The sequence below is a fragment of the Schistosoma haematobium genome, chromosome 2 (assembly GCF_000699445.3).
Source record: "Schistosoma haematobium chromosome 2, whole genome shotgun sequence".
Lineage (NCBI taxonomy): Eukaryota > Metazoa > Platyhelminthes > Trematoda > Strigeidida > Schistosomatidae > Schistosoma > Schistosoma haematobium.
The window spans coordinates 3569025-3586898 of NC_067197.1; the positions used below are offsets into that span (position 1 = coordinate 3569025).

The 17874-nt window shown below is 34.5% G+C and overlaps 1 protein-coding gene across 1 annotated transcript; it reads right to left on the reverse strand.

Moving 5' to 3' along the window:
* Positions 1–2342: 2342 nt before the first annotated feature.
* On the reverse strand, positions 2343–12160 carry MS3_00000217 (uncharacterized protein). Its single transcript, XM_051208068.1, has 9 exons — positions 10344–12160; positions 10218–10295; positions 8430–8527; positions 6946–7106; positions 6075–6205; positions 4993–5043; positions 3863–3937; positions 2875–2948; positions 2343–2520 (listed from the first exon to the last, which is right to left on the reverse strand). Exons 1-9 carry the CDS (start codon positions 10431–10433, stop codon positions 2424–2426), a joined length of 855 nt encoding a protein of 284 aa, XP_051067285.1. The 5' UTR covers positions 10434–12160; the 3' UTR covers positions 2343–2423.
* Between the last annotated feature and the right edge of the window lie 5714 nt (positions 12161–17874).

Sequence of the window (17874 nt, forward strand, 5' to 3'; positions counted from 1 at the left end):
TCAGAAACTAAGAAGAGTCGTACAAAAAACATTTAATGCTGCCAGAATAAATGCAATCTTCTACAACTATCCCAAGATAAGAGCAGTCAACAAAGACAGACTGCCTGAATTCGCCAAATCTATGTGTATCTATCGTTTCAACTGCTCCTGTGGAGCCAGTTATATTGGGCGTACAATTCGGCAAGTCCGTCATCGTATTACTGAACATCATCCGTCGTGGTTAAACAAAGGACAGGTAAAAGTGATTAAAAGTTCTATTCTCTCTCACTTGGTTGACACAGGTCATCAAGTCGAATTGAATAAAGCTTTTAAGGTTATCTACAATATCCCATCTAATTTGCCACATGGTTTACGAGTGCGCCTCTTGCACATTGCGGAAGCCATCGCAATCCATGTTTACAAACCTGACCTTTGCATTCAAAAGAGATTCGTACAACCACTTTCCCTGCCCTGGCCATCAGTTTAAGATCTCCTTCAAAAGAACTATTTTTCATACTTCTTCCATTTTTTATTTTTCATTTTTTAACTTTTGTAATTTTATTTCTGTTGCTTTTGAACTTAATAACTTCTCAACATTCATCTCTTGATTCTTACGTAACTACCATCCTATTGACCATCCGTTAAAATTCTGTTCCTTCTTTGTTTCTTACATTACGCAACTTAGCAACTTCTTGATCACTTTGAATATTAATAATCCTCTTTCTTCCAATTAATCAATGTTAATTTAAATGTCATTATGTAATTATAACGTAACGTATCTACTCGATGAGTATTATATTATTATTGTAAAACATATATATATATATATATTAGTGTAGAGCCATGATGAAAAACTGATTGAAAAGAGATTTGTTTCGTTGGTGAAAAGCAGGGATATAGTTTCTTTTGCTAACCACGGTTCAATTGAGGTGAATGACGCTTTAACTGGGAGGGATATCATCAGTTCGTCGTCGTTGATTTGAATTTCTCTAATTTGGTCCGGGAATTACGTTGAAGGTTTGATGGAGTGGTTGGATGAATCTGCTAAATGTTTCATTATTCGTGAAATTCCTTTTGACAAATTGTATCTTGGCGTTCCGGGGATCGCTACAGTTAGACGTAGTGGAATGTTTGGTTTGCGTATTTTGAGTCTGCCGTAGAATCGAGGGAGTACTGGTCCATTGGATTTCATCCTCTATTGGTCTTGTTTTGTTATTTCTCCTGCTTTGATTAGCTTGTTTAAAGTCTTTGAGATTCGGTTGTCCAATTTTTTTACGGGATTTATATCCATCCGTTTGTATGTACTCATATCTTCAAGTAGTTCCTTGAGTTTTTGACGTTTCCTTCTTTGTGCATAATTACTGTGGTGCGTCCTTTGTCCGCTGGAACTATGACAATATCCTTTCTAGTTCTAGGCTTCTTCAAAGCTTTTTCTTTTTGTGGAGTCAGTTGGTTGTTTTCCTTCACCTGTTGAGTTAGCAGTACTATAGGTTGTCTTATTTCTTGTTGTTTCTTTGCTGATTCCGGAAGTTTTGAGTGATGGTTCAAATGCTGCGAAGAATTCTAGTTTTGAAACCTTGCTTGTGTTGTGGTTTATTCCTTTTCGCAGTAGGTGTTCTTCCGTATTTTTTAGTGGTTCTTTCGACCACGAACTTGTCTGTGTTTTCTTACATGAATGGTTTTGAGTTCTTGATTTGTTTTTTCCTTAAGGTGTTTCTTCTTTGTTCTCTGTGTCGTTCGAATGATCTCTCGATGGCTGTTGTCAAGATTTCCAAATGTTTTGACGTGAGTGTCATTTGTAGCTTACAAATTCTAGTCGTCTATGATCTATGTGAGCTACAAATCTCCTCCACCATCTCGAAAATTTTTCCTAATGGGTTTTTTACCAGATGCTACTTTGTTGGAAGTTCAAACAAAACATTTGCTGAACTTGGAAAACTCGCTTCGAACCAACATCACTGCAACATTGACACTAATGTTAGACAAATCAGGTTTATTATTACAGGACTCCTACATTTCAGTTTCAGGATTGCTGCCAATATGTACAAAGCGTTTTGTTTCAGTTAAGTGACAATTGTTCTTCCAAGTCACATGGTTCCTACTCTCCGTCTAACTATTCCTCAAAAATATATCACTAATGTAGTCGCCCGAAATTTCAACATACAACTGATTTATTTGATCTGCACACTTATTTGGATGTTGTGGAAACAATATTTCAGAGTAATTCATCAACTGAACTAAAACCATAATGTCCCCATTAGTTGGCTTGTCAGAATCGATTCATCCGACTGTAACAATCAAATATTCGAGTTCACTTGCAATTTTAAAATGTTTATTATTCAATGAATTAAAGTGAGACATTACAAAAGTTTTAATTACGGAATCAATTAAACAGAAAAACCAATATTTTTGCACACACACACACACACGGTTAACGTTTTCATTTAAAGAATGCACTTGCGCATAGGATTCATTGCAGAACCACTTTTACATTGGTACGTTTCTGAAAATCCTCCACTGTGTTTCACAACATCGTTCACACTGAAAACGAAGAAAATTAGAACGAACTATATGGAACTATTAATGAAAAAGTTAATATGCTATTGCGACAATTCATTCATGAACACACTACGCAAATGTTGACAGTATTTATTTAATGTCAACGAATGTATGCTAAATATTTGCATTAGATGACGTTCACACTCACATATGCATTGTTGAGACTACACTTGAAATTAGAGCATATTTGTAGCATGAGCTTTTCCTGTATCAAATAACTGAGTGAAAATCAAAGATTCCATGATAGTGGTTACAGCCCACAACTGACTGCCAATATTTTAAATATATGTCATGGCCACATTTTCGAATGAAATTATGAAAATACAAATGAATTACCCAGATTTGTAGACTTGGATTGACGACCGTAGATCGTCATCAACAATTTGTGATGATAGGCCGCCGCACACCATCTTCAGTTATTAAGGATAGGCGAAATAAAGAGAATAATCAAAAGTGTATTGGTGCAGTGTAGTTATAATTCAATGAAGGTAACTAATGATCATTTCACAACGTCATGAAACAAGATAGTTACTTCGAGAAAACTGGAAAGACACCTTGAACTATGTTTTCTTACACATTAAGATAAACAACTTAAGGAACGAGAATACACCGAAGTACTGGGTAATTGTTATTCATTCAAATAAATGAACCAACGCGAAAATCAACATGATCAATTTCGGTTCTGTAAGATGTGACATATTTGTCGTTTCTCAGTGAGTAATTGTCCTTCTTTTATAGTGTCAGTAGATCTTGGACCGCGGCTGTCAATGAATGGAAATTCTTATTATGATTGACATATTAGGCTCTAAAATTTCCAGTGAAGTTATTGTTGAAGCAGAGAAACAACAGTTGACTGAAGGAGTGATAATTTATTCTTACATATAAACTCTTGTATTGAAATAAAACACAGTAAACAAATTGTACCGGTTGCCACCGATTGCTTGAAAATCAACCCTATAATTCTAAAATCGTGAGTTATTGACAAGCCTGTCCACTCTCTTTCTGATCATAGTTCATCTCAAATTCAACACTACATCTTATGACGTCACGCAATCTCTCCTTCACAATTAATATTCGTTGTTCGCAAATGCCCATTTCTGAATCTGTCTTTCACAGTTTTGTTTTTCAAGTGGTATACTCCGCTTACTCAAAGATGTCTCTGTAGTCAGCTTCTTTCGTGCATAACATTTTTACTCATAAGCTGGTTGAAATGTAAATGTGCCACTACTATGCTCAATATTGAGTACAGCTCACCACATTTAGCATGAATCATTGGAAAGTGAGATTTCATTCAAATGAATTTTGAACAGTGTGCTTAACTTACTTTTGCAAATGCTGAGAAAAACAACTTCTTTTCATTTAAGCTTTCACGTTTTCCAGTTAAACTTTTCTTGTATGTCTGAAATAAATGTGAGTAAATTAACAATAAAGAATATTATATATTGAAACGTATCGCGCTGTTGAACAAGGCATTTGGTAGGCGAATGTTGACGAGAGAGCTTTCTGTGTTTAGTTAATAAGTATCTATACACTTCGGTCACTCATTTGAATCTTTTCGTGCCTTCTGCAGCTAGAAATTTCTTCGAGTCTGGTTTTCGAGTGTTTTATCGCCCTTGTGCTTTTACTTTATTACGCTGAACGTTAGACTACTTATTCTATCACAGTTTTCTTCGTCTATCAACGGTTTTGCTGCGTTCGTATCAAATATGCAAGCTCACAAGTTGCCCTTAACTCGCATCTTTTGTACAGTGAACATCTACCGAGTAATCCGACAACCACAAGCTCCTTCCAAAGAACAAAAGGCATGTGGCAACGTTTAAATAAGTTTCCTTTCCGTCATTTATAAATTACGACGTTTCTACACTCAAAAAATCTGACATCATGTTTCATGCTTATTCGTATCGAGGACATCCCAAGACTCTATCTTGTCCACAAGAATCACTCTATGAAGCGTCACCCACGACCTGCTCCCCAGCATTATTTCTATGATTGTCGCCTTTGCCTGCATCTCTCCGACATCGGACAGCTTCGTCATTCTCTCAATACGTCTATGACAGATCCTATCTTCACCATCTACAAATTGCTCTGACCAGTCATGTCCCTGACATCGACTAGTTTTGCTTATCTACACTGGAGAACCGACCTAAAATAAATGCCGGAAAGTCAAATATCTTATGTTCCGCTCTCCTGAATATCATAAATATATCATAATTTCGTCGTGTTAGACAGCTGATCAAACACTAGCGAAAGATCATCGATTTATTCATCATTTTATTGTGAAATGCGAGTGTGGTCAACTGTATGTTGCATTCGAAAATTATTCAAAGAAATTCAAATTTAAGCAATGAGTTCGTTTACTCTGAATCTAGAGAGCGTATACAGAATGCATGTGTTAATTGCCAATATTAGCGATTGAGGAATAAAATGAATACTGTGTTATTCAAATTCACTTACTTCGAACGATAGCATAAGACCATTTATACCAGCTGACAATTGTTCCAAATTCTAGTGAGTATGAAAATAGTTGAGATCACATAAATTTATATAATGTCTGTCACATATACATCACGTTTTTTAAGTTCAACTTATATAGTCTCGTTGACAAGTAAAATGTAACGATTAGGCATGAAAAACGCTCAAAGAATTTGAATTCTTAGGTGTCTGTGCGTAGATTGAAATACAACGTGGCTACTCATGAGATTGATCAGTTGTCGACATTTCTGGCAATGTCGGAAGGTTTCAATTAATTACGTTCATCATTCTAGTTATATTTCAGAGAAGATATTGAATATCTTTGCACAGTATGTGACAACTGATTTTAAGATGACTATTACACTAACAACTGCTCATATATGTGATTCACTGCATTTGTTAGAACATTTAAGTACAACAAAGTTAAGTGATTTCAACTGTGTTGGCCTGACAAATTGAACGAGTCAAATATTATCAAGTTTTGTGGATCCTCATATAAGATTAAGTCGTTGTACTTGTCTTCCCTGAAGTAACAACATGACACTATAATAGATCTTTATAACTTCCGATTGTGAAGAAGAGTTCATTTTGTAAGACGTTTTGTTAATTGAAGTTTTCAATATTATTGACAATAATCCCAAGAAACTCGACAAAGGCAACAGTGGGAAAATGGACACGATAAACCGTCAAAAAAATTTTGTTTCGGGTTGACATTTCACCTGAACTCACATATTGGATGAATACAATTCTACAGTTTTCCTTAACTTGATATTTCTAGCAAGTTATTGATATCAATATTCACATCTGCTTTTAACTATTTTTCTATTTTACTGAAAGACTGATCAACTTATCATTCGGAAACTATGTACAGATGACAAGTCCATTATATCTCTGTATTTTATTACTATAATATTCATTACAATTTGAATGAATTACACCTTCCATATGTACCAGTCATCTTTCAGTATGGATACCTTAAAAATCATTTCGAAATTGAAATGCCGAAAACTGTGTGAAGATTCGAAATAATTCTTGGATTAAAAGCACGTTTAAATTTTTCTTACTTCTTTCTGAAGTCTTTCAGAGTTGATTTGTTCTGATAAACAACATAGTTGAGTTCTTAACGGTGTAGAAGCATATGGTGAACACTTTGACTGATATTCTGATTGATTTTGTACGTGTTCATTTCTAAACACTATAATGTAAATATCCGTTTATTGCACTGGGTTTTCGAGAATCAATATACGTGTATATATAACGTGAATTGGAAATAGGATGAGTGCTATAGTGGTTTCTATGTCAAGTGTGAATAGTATTTCATATATTACAGCTAACAAGACAACATCGCAATGAAAACCATTCCTCTTAACATGTTAAATCTTGATGACCTAAAATAGTATATTTATACCTGAGGATATTACTGTCCATCGTATTGCAGATACAATCACTTATATATCAAATCAGAATAACTACACTCAGATTCCACTTGCCACATTCATGTGAGAATAGTTCGACATCAATATGAGGAATATTCGGAATAAAAAGTTTCAATTTGCACAGAAATCAGATGCCGTCAAATCTAATAATACAAGCTTAAATAACAATTATTCGTTGTTAATACTGCTTGAATTTGGGTGAAGAACTTAACCGAACCACTGTCTTGTGAATTTGGATAGATTGCATGTGGATGGCACATCTTCATTCTTACTGTTTGCATCCGGATGAGTAATACAGAGAAATAACATCATCGTCAGTATTGAAATTGCGCGAAAATATCTACTATAGGCATTATTGATCTCACTTCACACAGATCTCGTAGGTTCACAGAAACAGTTCACATACACGCACATTTCTCAATTGTTAGTGACCAATTCCTAATACCTGATTGTGATACCATTGTGGTTCACCGACATGGAGTGATATCTTGAAACCTACCTGCAGACATAATCTGACGACCGAGAAGCCAACCAAGAATTCCATACTTTTCCGGCATTATTTGTGATGTATTTAGAAACGGTGGATGTAATAATCCGGATGTCATAACCACGGTAAGATTTTTGTCAAATATGTGCGGTTGGAAAGTGAAGAAACCAGGTCTAAATATTTATAAACAAGCAACGAACATTAATTGATTCAGAGAGATCAATGAACTAATAAATCGTGAAAAATGAGTGGATGAATGAACCTGTCAATAAATTAATTTTGTGTAAGTCTATTTATTAATGATATATTGTACAGTGAATATCCTATTTCAAGGAATGGGATTCAATTTGCGTAACCGAATGCAACTATTTCAGATCAACCGTCCTCATGATGATAGATGCATCCGAAGTACGACACAAAATGAGAGAATATGTATGATAATATGTCAGAGATCGCTATTAGCACTGCTATGATAACAGACTTAGTCCTAACATTTTACGTATGTCATGATGTGACTGCCTAATCTATAAGATCTTACGTGGAAGTCAAGTCATTATCTATACTGATTCATTGTGTTGTAACAATTGACAATATAATACTTGGCACTTTTGAAGAACACATCTGAGCTGAAGAAAGGATAATATATTTAATGCGAATAAAGACAAGTTATATAGAACGATCACGTCTGCAATGCTGAGCCATGTCATCAAATTGAATGAGTATTCCCCCGTTCACCGTTATTGGCCTTCTCATCGTGTTCAATGTTGAAAATCTATCTTCCCAGTTATCTCATGTTCAGCTTTGAGGATGTGTGGATAGGACCAGTAAAACTACACATGCAGTAGTGATTATGTATCGAAAGACTTAAGTCCCAGAAATCAACACAGTAGTCATAATCTACTTATATGTGGTGTGCAGGAGAAGTAATGTTGGATGAATAGTATAAAAACTGGTGCCTTATGTTTCGATTCTGTTGACATACTTATTTTGCAAAGTAGATGTACATTGGTAAATTGAATTAAGGTGTATGAAACGAGAATTTGTCAATTATTTTAGAGTAACAACTTATTGAATCCCACCTAATAGTATCAATAAAACTCTGTGATCATATTCGATCGCCTAATTAAATGTGCTTACACGTTCATTGATTTGTTGTAAATTTACCTTATTTAATTACATTAGATCAAAGTAGATTGTACGGTCTGAAGTTTTGTCCCTAAATGCTATGCAACTACATTACACTGAAATACTGACAAACACATTTCGTTTTCTTCTGCTGGTACGACAATATTCTAAACAAAAGAGAATTTTAATGTTCACTGTCAAATAAATCGAGCGATGTCACCCATTTTACCATTATTCATAAAATCACTATTTGAAACATAACCACTTGTGAATCACGATGCCATAAACAGTGTTTGTTCTGTCAACAAAGAGTTTATTTTACATGAGAGTGGGTAGTGATTAAAAAGCCATAGTAACAAAGTACAACTCACAATTCGTTTCTGTGTGAAGTGGCCTTCAATGATGTTAGAAATTTAGCTTTCATCGAGTAGTATGCATTTATAAAATAGTTATCTGCAGAAAGTTTATTCTGAAACAGAAATAGAATGATTTTTTCATTATTTTCAAAGTGACCAATTTATTCAATGAAGGAAATCGTAATCGTACAGATGTTTCAACATATCAACGTTCATTTCTTTAAATGCAGAAGTCATTTCATTGCCATTCCATGGAAGGCACATAAAATAACAGCGACAAACTGACCGATATGGCGGATCACTTTTGCTTGGAAGATCAATTAAAACGATACTGGCATCAGATATAAACTATGCATACTAAACGATAGTTCATTTCAAAACGACTAGTGCGTTTTTTATATTTTCACGATAGTCTACATTCTGTTGGTGACAGTATAACATACACTGGACAAACATGAAGCAAACAACTGTGTAAACCATAAACAATTCAATCTTTTGAAGATTAATCTACATATGCTCGGAGATTTGAGGTATATGAAGTAGAATAGCTTGATGGAAGACTTTCATTTCTATTGTTGTACAACTGGCTTAATTCAGTTACAGAAGTAATGGGAATTGTTAAGGTTACCCAGGACACATTGAAATAATTTCTCTGAATGATGGCACCTCTGAAGAATAATGTGTGAGAACAAGTGAAGTTTCTTCTACTCTCTATATTTCTTTCTTATGAAAAGTCTCAAACCAAAATGCATTTCACAGACATACCAAATAATCAGTTAAGACAGTGAAACACGTAGTATAACAAAGGACATACTCAACAGCAATCATTGACTGAATGATCGATACAGAATCGAACGAGTAAGAGTATCATATCTGAAGCTTTGTCGTCACATATTGATATCACTTCGATAAACTCCACTCATGTGCAAGTAATTATGAATATTTATTCTATTATTTATAAGAGTTTATGAACGTCTGTAAATGTTTTCTAAACAACTTGACACATCACTTTTGGTTCAAGATAGTGTTTTATGGATATGCGATGTCAAATTTATACGCCATTCTATTCGTTTAGTAGTCTTTGCTTCTATCTGTCGTTCTGTTTAGCTGCAAAATAAGCTTGTTTGCAATGCGTCTTGGATAGCAAAAACGTTTCGTGTCGGTAACGTTAGACAACGTAAGGCGAACGTCATAGACTGTCTTAAGTGAAGTGGGTGTAAGACGTGAAACCGAGACGTTAGCAATAGGAACCTTCAAAAGAAACACTAATACGTCTGCATGGAGTGAGCACTGAGGATGCCATTCAGGACGAATAAATAAGGCACTGCAATCAAACCATCTAGCTTGACAAATTCAACACTTCGAAATATGGTAATACTTATATATATATATATATATATATATATATATATATATATATATATATATATATATATATATATATATATATATATATATATATATACTTATATTGTTCTATCCATGAATTGAAAACAATTACATAAGTCAGATTGTGAATAGGTTGATAGAAATGTCATAGTTTTCTCTACACAAAACCTAACTGTTTATTGTCAAGAGTTACTTGCATCGAGATGATTTATTTTTGAAACATATACAAGTCGTGGTGCTTGCGGAAGCGTTACTTTAGTCTTCTCAGATTTACCTTGGCCGTAAATGATACGCTCGACAGCTGTAATAACACAATCATTTAAACGAATAAAAGTCGGTCAATTATTTAGCTGAGTCATTGATCATTAAGTTAAGCAATAATAAAATATTTAGTGTTACACTTGAGGAACGTACTTCGAGTATTTTATCGCGGCCTTTGCATTCCTCACTCAAGGATTCTGAATCCATTATTGCTACTTTCATATTGGAAACCTGAATAATGCAATCGGTTTTTATTCACACTATCAAAACTAAACAAACCGTTGAAATAGCTTTCTGTTTGTCATCTTCACTGCTCCACGATCCTTGAGAGAATAATTCAGTCAATTTGCGCTTCATTCCGTCAAACATTTGAATCACCTATTGCGTACAAACAGACATAATGATGAAAATGACAAAATAACCGATGCACGTTATCAGAGATTTTTCGCATTTTATTACATAACTGTAAAGTCGTTAGTCAAATAACAAATAACGGGAGAATTGATTTACACTCTTTACTATTATTTAGGATATCGCATAATTGTTCCAGTTGTTGATTAACACAGACTTAGTTAAACCATCCAATCCGATTTATGTTCACAGAGAAAATTAAGCTTTCAAAATACGCCTTACATTATTCGCTAGTTTCTTCAACACAATATGTAAATCGTGTCATTGTAATAACCTGTCATATTTGCAATTACGAACAATAGATAAATGATAAATTATTGAAATCGGAACTCACTTCATCTTTTGTACTCTTACTTATACTAGAATATTCGCGCTGCTTGTTTATTGTCCACCAGAAATTCTCCTTCAATTCCTGAATGCAACTTGGTGGCTTTTCATCTGAAATGTTTATTGAAATACATCAACATGTTGTTACACATACTTCAAGTTATAAACAGATAACTTTCAACATTAATAATCATAATTAATTGAAAGCAACACAACCTATTTCATTCTCGGATAATATGGATCATGGTGTTCATAATTCGTCTACTGTATTTGTATATTTTCTATTAACGATACAGTTTGAAATGACAAACAACGTCATGACTTTCAGTTGAACAATCTGACTGAAGTACAAGATTTGACACTTTAAGAAGTCTCACTATGCATTAAGTGTGGATAAATGAAGCTAATTTATCTGCGAATTTGTTTACTGGCTACTTGATCAGTTCTCCCAATTACGTTGTCCAGATTTGTTTTCCGGCTTGTATTCAAATAAAGTTGACACATATCTTGTTGGATGTATCGGCAAATAACAAAACATGGTTTATGTTTATTTGTCTTCTATCTATTTTAAAACTTTGTTTGGAGATAAAGCAATTAGTCTAGAAAACGTCCATGAATAATTATGTTTATGTAACTAGCAATGGTACTTACCAATATCTGAAGGATAAAAATCGTCGACATATTTCTTCAAGTAAGGTCGCATTTTGTACAAGAAATCTATCACTAACATATTATGTATACTTCTGCAAGAAAAATTACAAAATCCATGTACAAATTGCATCTTATTTAAAATCAACAGTGATTGTCGTTCCTAAAAGTCGATGTCGATATACTTCAACATCTAGTTTTATCAGAGAGACGTGATATGGAATGAACACAATAAACACTCTTCATATATTTCCTTGTCCGTAGTTTGGATGGGGAATCGACTGATATAATAGTCATTTGTATACTCTATATCTATACAGTGATTAAAGTGATTTGAACCAGGTCATATGATAATCTTGTCATTTTCAACACACATCATTCTTCCTACATGCTATGAAGCAAATTGTGGTTACAGATTGAGAGGATCCTGTAGATAATCATACACCTCCAGTCCATATGAAGATTGGATGAGGACAAAACGATTGATATGTACTGAAAGACATGTCAAACTGTCATCTTATTTTCTAATGAAAATTATTATCGTTGTTACCTTCTACGCCTAATGTGTATATATTGAGACTCAAATTCCGCCGGTTATAATGTTGATTTAAGTAACTAATGAGAATAAGTCAGTCTGTTGTTAAGTATAACTACATCAAACAGTATTTCTTATAATGAACATAGATGAATTTCTGAGATTCTCATGCATTATGCACATGTTCAACTAAATTAATTTGAAGGTCGTGTACATGAATGAGAACAACGGGATGCAGACAGGATAAGATAACATGGTATTCATGAAAGCAACTTGTTTCGGTGAGACTATAATTTATGGACGAGACGATGACATGCATTTAGGGAATATGAAAATCTCAGCGTCAATTTGAATACCTGATTCTTACGTACAATCTGTTCACAGCGGATGTTAGAGAAGACGTGACAAATGAGGGGCTGCAACAAACGAGACTACTAAGACTTTCCTTTATTTGTAATTGGGGTAATCACATGACATATGGAATTTGTGCAGACTAACATGATGATGTTGTCTTTCGACGTAATATATGTTGAAGGAAGAAGTCTGATAGAATAGGAACTATTTTGTTCGATCCAGACTGAGACTAAGGCAAGCCATCATAATTGTTGCAATCTGTATAACAAAAGCACTCGAATAACAAAAGCTGCAACATTTGTAAATGTTGCTGAAGCTTCTGCTGTTCAGTGGTATGAGTATTGTAGAAATATATACTTGATGAAAATGAAAAGCTTACACAACCGGACTACACACAAATAATACTGAAGCTATGTGGTCGAGGTTGACAGAGTTTTACAATCATATCATGGCTCCAACGGTCGACAATTATGGAGCCATATGGATGAGTACCTCTACCATATGCATTTGAATTTTGGAACATCTGACCCACTTTCTAACCTTGACAAGTTTTTGAACCATGTTCAAGCAGTGTATCCTTATTAATTTTTTGGTTTTGTATACTGTATTTATACTCTGCACTAACTGTTTCCTGATTGACTAATATACTTCAGGGTGACTAAAGATTCGTTAATGGTCGCCCATGAATTATAGTTTCTCCCATTTTTAAAAAAGCAAAAGCACTATTTTAATAAAATTACCCTCTTTCTAATAGTCGCTTCATCTTTGAGTTGAGAGCATCGCAAGTGTGCTGCAATGCTTCTTTATGTTGGACAATAACTCGCGATTTGTTATACGATTCATTCATGCATGCATTTTCGAATAAAACCTTCCAATCGATCTGATCAAAATAAATAATTCGAATTTAATTTACAAGCTCAACGAGGCAAGTTATGTTTGACAACAATATTTTCACATATTAACACAATATTCCACTGTTTTCATATTGTCTGACACAGTCATTTACGTAGACTGCATACTGTTGTGTGTGCTAGGTTTATCTGTCTACCTAAGCAATATGTAACAATAATCAGAAGTTGGATGCCTGTCAAAAGAAGACTGAGAAGATTGCGCTTGAGAAAACAGGAAGAGAATCATAAAGGAATTGAGAAATGTAAGAAACATGAAAGATGTAAAGGACAATTGATGAATGATTTGCAAACGATGTGTTCACTGTATGATTTTCACAAATTATGTAAGACTTTGCATTAAACAATGGATTGGTTATCCTCACCAAGTCTTCATTCACTGCATACATAACGCTTAAAAGCTTTCACGAGATTGTTTTTGCTGCTTCCGTGAACCAAACTTGAAGGAAGCGTTTTACCCTTAGTTCGTCTAATTTTTGATTGTGTTTTACCTCGTTCTCACCATGGACACAACCACACATTGACAGCGAATGAAGTGACTTTTAATAGAATACTTTAATCAATGATAGTAATACACAAAACTCTCAGTTCAATCTGTTCTTCGATCTATCGTTATCTCAAACACCTGAAAATATCATTTAATCTTTGTATTCACACACTTGCGAATCGGGGTAAAGAACATCGAATTCCTCATATTATTACTCATGTCAGGATTGCTAGCAGATTACTGTAAAATTGACCTTATTCTCAACTTACCACTGAACAGATTCCTTCCAGTTCTTCAATACTGACAGGCGATGCTTCACCAACCACGGTTTCCTGCTGTATCTAAATCAATATGTCCACATGATAAACTATACCAGTTATTTCATGCATGATATTCAAGAAGATTTAAACAGCATGATTATGAATCGTCAACGGTTTCGGAACTAGACAAAAATGTTGTTCAATGCTTGTCAGTTTGGACTGGTCCATCGACCTGTAGTCAATATTCCCATTAATTTTGTCGATCTAATTCGCAGTCTACGTTATACGACCGTGATCGGTATTGTCGAGTTTTCTGACAGCCTCGTGTTTTTCGACACTATCAGTATTGGTTTGATCTACTGCGATATCTGAAGTCAATGATCATTTGTGAAAATGACTCATTAGTTTCATATTTATCTCTCTGATAACAAAGTCACATACTGTCTTATACTCTGCAAGCAACAGACTCAAATATGTCATTGTTAAGTAGGAATTTGAGTGTCCGTGTATTCACTTGTTCCTGCAAATTCTGTATCTAAAGCCCTATCTGATGATGACTGATAATGATCTCTATTGTACTAGCCAAATGCCATGGATTTCCACCGACTGAATATATGTTCTACTCAACAACTACTTAGTTCACCTTCTGTTAAGTACTGTAATCCATATAAATTATTTGAAATTACCACTGTGAATAAAAATTGACAAATCATTATCGGTTTACTCACTTTTTTATTTTTTGAATACAATTCAAAAACACGGTCCATCATCACCTTCTTATCTTCACGAGCTCCTACTTTTTCTATATATTTGAAAATGTTTTCCTTGACTTCTTCTTCAGACCGACCTGACTGTTGGAAATGAAAAGCGCAAGACACAAATTTGTTTATTATCATATACCACACGAATTCAAAAAAATCATGATGTGGAGGATAAACACCATGGGCATGATGGAGAACACCAAATACGAACGCTTCATATCATCACGTGTACTTGTGGAGAGAACAGGAATTGCGAGTGGTTGTCGTCTGCATGTGTTATTGAAAACTAAGTCACACGCAGTAACGATCTCTTTTACAAATTCACATACGAACTATGAAAGTCCCAACCTTCAAACCGACACGAAAACAGATAAGACATATATTCGTCAATAGAAGGCTAACAATGTTCATGGAAGACGTCAGAACAAAGAAAGGACTTGTTGCATTATCAGACCATTACTTGTTCGTGGTCAAACTAAACATGATAATGAATAATCGTTGGAGAGTTTTACAGTTGATACCACAAGAATTCAGTAGACCATCTTTGATCACGAGAGAGCATTCGGCAGCGTGTACATGGGAACGTGGTGGGGAGAGATGAAATCTTTGCAGGTGTGAGGCACAAAGCACCTAGATAAGGAAAACGTTCTCTAAATTGAGGTTGACCTGAAACTCAAAAGAAGTGTTAAACATGACCAAAGATAGAATTTTCAACACTAATGTCAGGGCGGCTCCATTGTACAAAGTTAAAACTTGGATAACTATTAAGACCATTAGCAAAATATATATATATATATATATATATATATATATATATATATATATATATATATATATATATATATATATAACTGCCTGTTCAAAGTACTCCGAATCCATTGACAGTAAACCAATACCAATAATCCCACGGATCCCACGGATATTGTTTATGGGAATCCTTGAAGTGAAATGAAAACTAACAGATCAAAATACAACCAGGTTCGCAATTAGGTTAAGATATCAAGGTCATGAATAGCATTCGGCATCAATCCTGTTCGAAATCAGAGTACAAACCTGACTGACAATGTTCAGTTTGTGACCTTTGTTCAAGAGTGATTATTGGTTTCACCAACACAACTTTACTGACATTGAAGCTATAGATCCTATTTATCAACTCTGCTCTGATAGACCTATGACAATGTTTACTGGGTTTATTCTTGTTCAATTCACAAATCTCAGCTAGGAATTGTATTTAATCGTAGCGAAGATCCACACAATCGACAACAATATTGAATTATCAGGCGCTCAAAATAGTCAAATCGTATCATCGGAAGTTTGGCTTTCCTCGTTCTGTTTATCTGTATATTACCTCCTGCATTTCTCATTACTTACCCTCAAATCATCAGTTACTAGTCACTTTTAAGTGTTCCACGTAATCATGGTTGAGGTATCGAGCGATAGACAAGACTCTGTTTTGGTGAAGTGTTGATGAACATTTTGTCAAAAGACGCCTGAGGATAACGCTCAACCTGACCAACGTGTAAATCCATTCAAACATCAACATGAGGAATAGTGTACACAATATTACCTCAGTGGAATCATTTCATGAAATTCTTCGAACCGCGTTTACTCCTCTCGTTGTTCAAATAAACTTGACAAACTATTTCGTGTTTTGAATATCACAACTAGCAACATGTTAACAATAAACTAATAAACAAAAATTTCTTAGTCACTGCAATGAATATGATTGAACACGTATGTCAGTTTCATCGTACCATGTTTAATTTCTCCTCGTCAAATGCGTCAAGCGATCCTGAATAAATCTGGAAGAAAGTGCCAAAATAAAATGTCTAATAACCGCATGTTATTGTCAGAAATCATCAAACCCCCATTCACAACATATTTCATTCAATGTGTGCTGTGCTTTGACAGTCTTATTCGCTCATTATCAGGAGAACAAACATGTCTGATTTGCTGAATTAGATAACATCATTAGCACAATCAAATGGTGTTTCACCATCGAACAAAGGTGCACAGATTTCGAATATCATCAAACGAATTTCGTCGCCCCACTCTACATATTCATGTGGCCGTCTCATCCAGGTCAGCAAAAACAAGCAATTCGTCAATGTAATTGGAGATAAAGGAAACAGTGACAGTGAATTGTACTGATTTTGTTGATTACGAGTGTGTTTATTTACAACTGTGTTAAGCGACACAAACTGAATTAAGTAATGGGAACTACTAATAGACTGAATTCAAATTTGTTCATTATAAGTAAATTTTAGTGAGCCATGGAACAGTGAGAAAATACGCCAACTCGCACTGTAGGAAAAATCATTAGACCAATGTACTAGTAATTATCAGTACATCACGGTACTGTAGTCAAACTCATCAATGGACTGAACGAGAAATTGCCCACAGAATAATCCGACTCGCTTAAAATTTATTCAAAATTAACTCACGTTCGTGATAACCTGTTCAGTCATTTTACTGGTTTTCAATCAAAATTCAGATTGCCGGCATTGTAAGTTGATCAGATTATCTAAACTAAGTATTTCGAAATTATTATGCATGAAAATAACTAAATCATATATTGCTTGAAATCTTACATGAATTAGTCGATGGTCTCCTTGTGAATAACCTTCAGTCAGGTTAATGGAAAAGAAAGTTGTTCTTCCGCTTTGAAATATCAGTGGTAAAATGTAAGCGGTCAGATTAAAGTGTTCAGGTTTGAGAACGCTGCTCCAGAACTTGTTATATTGTTTGTCATTTGATGAAATCGCCCATCCGTTGAAAAGTTCTTCTACCATTTCACGAACTTTCGACTGAATCAGCGATTTTTCCATCGAATAATCTATCGTGCAAGTCTTGTAGAAAGTTTTAGCTGCATTAATACTCGATAAATCTTTAAATTCTTTACTTTCAATTAAAAGTGAAAGAAATCCATAAATTGATAATGTCAAATGGGTTTTAGTGATGTTTATCTATTTAATACCTATTTTTATATTTGGTAATACATCATGATTCGCTGTACACTGCTCCATTAAATGATGCCTAAGACATCCAATTCCATCATTAATCTCGTTGTATTCCACATATCAGTCATCACGTTCATCCATGCAAGAGAGGACGCTGAA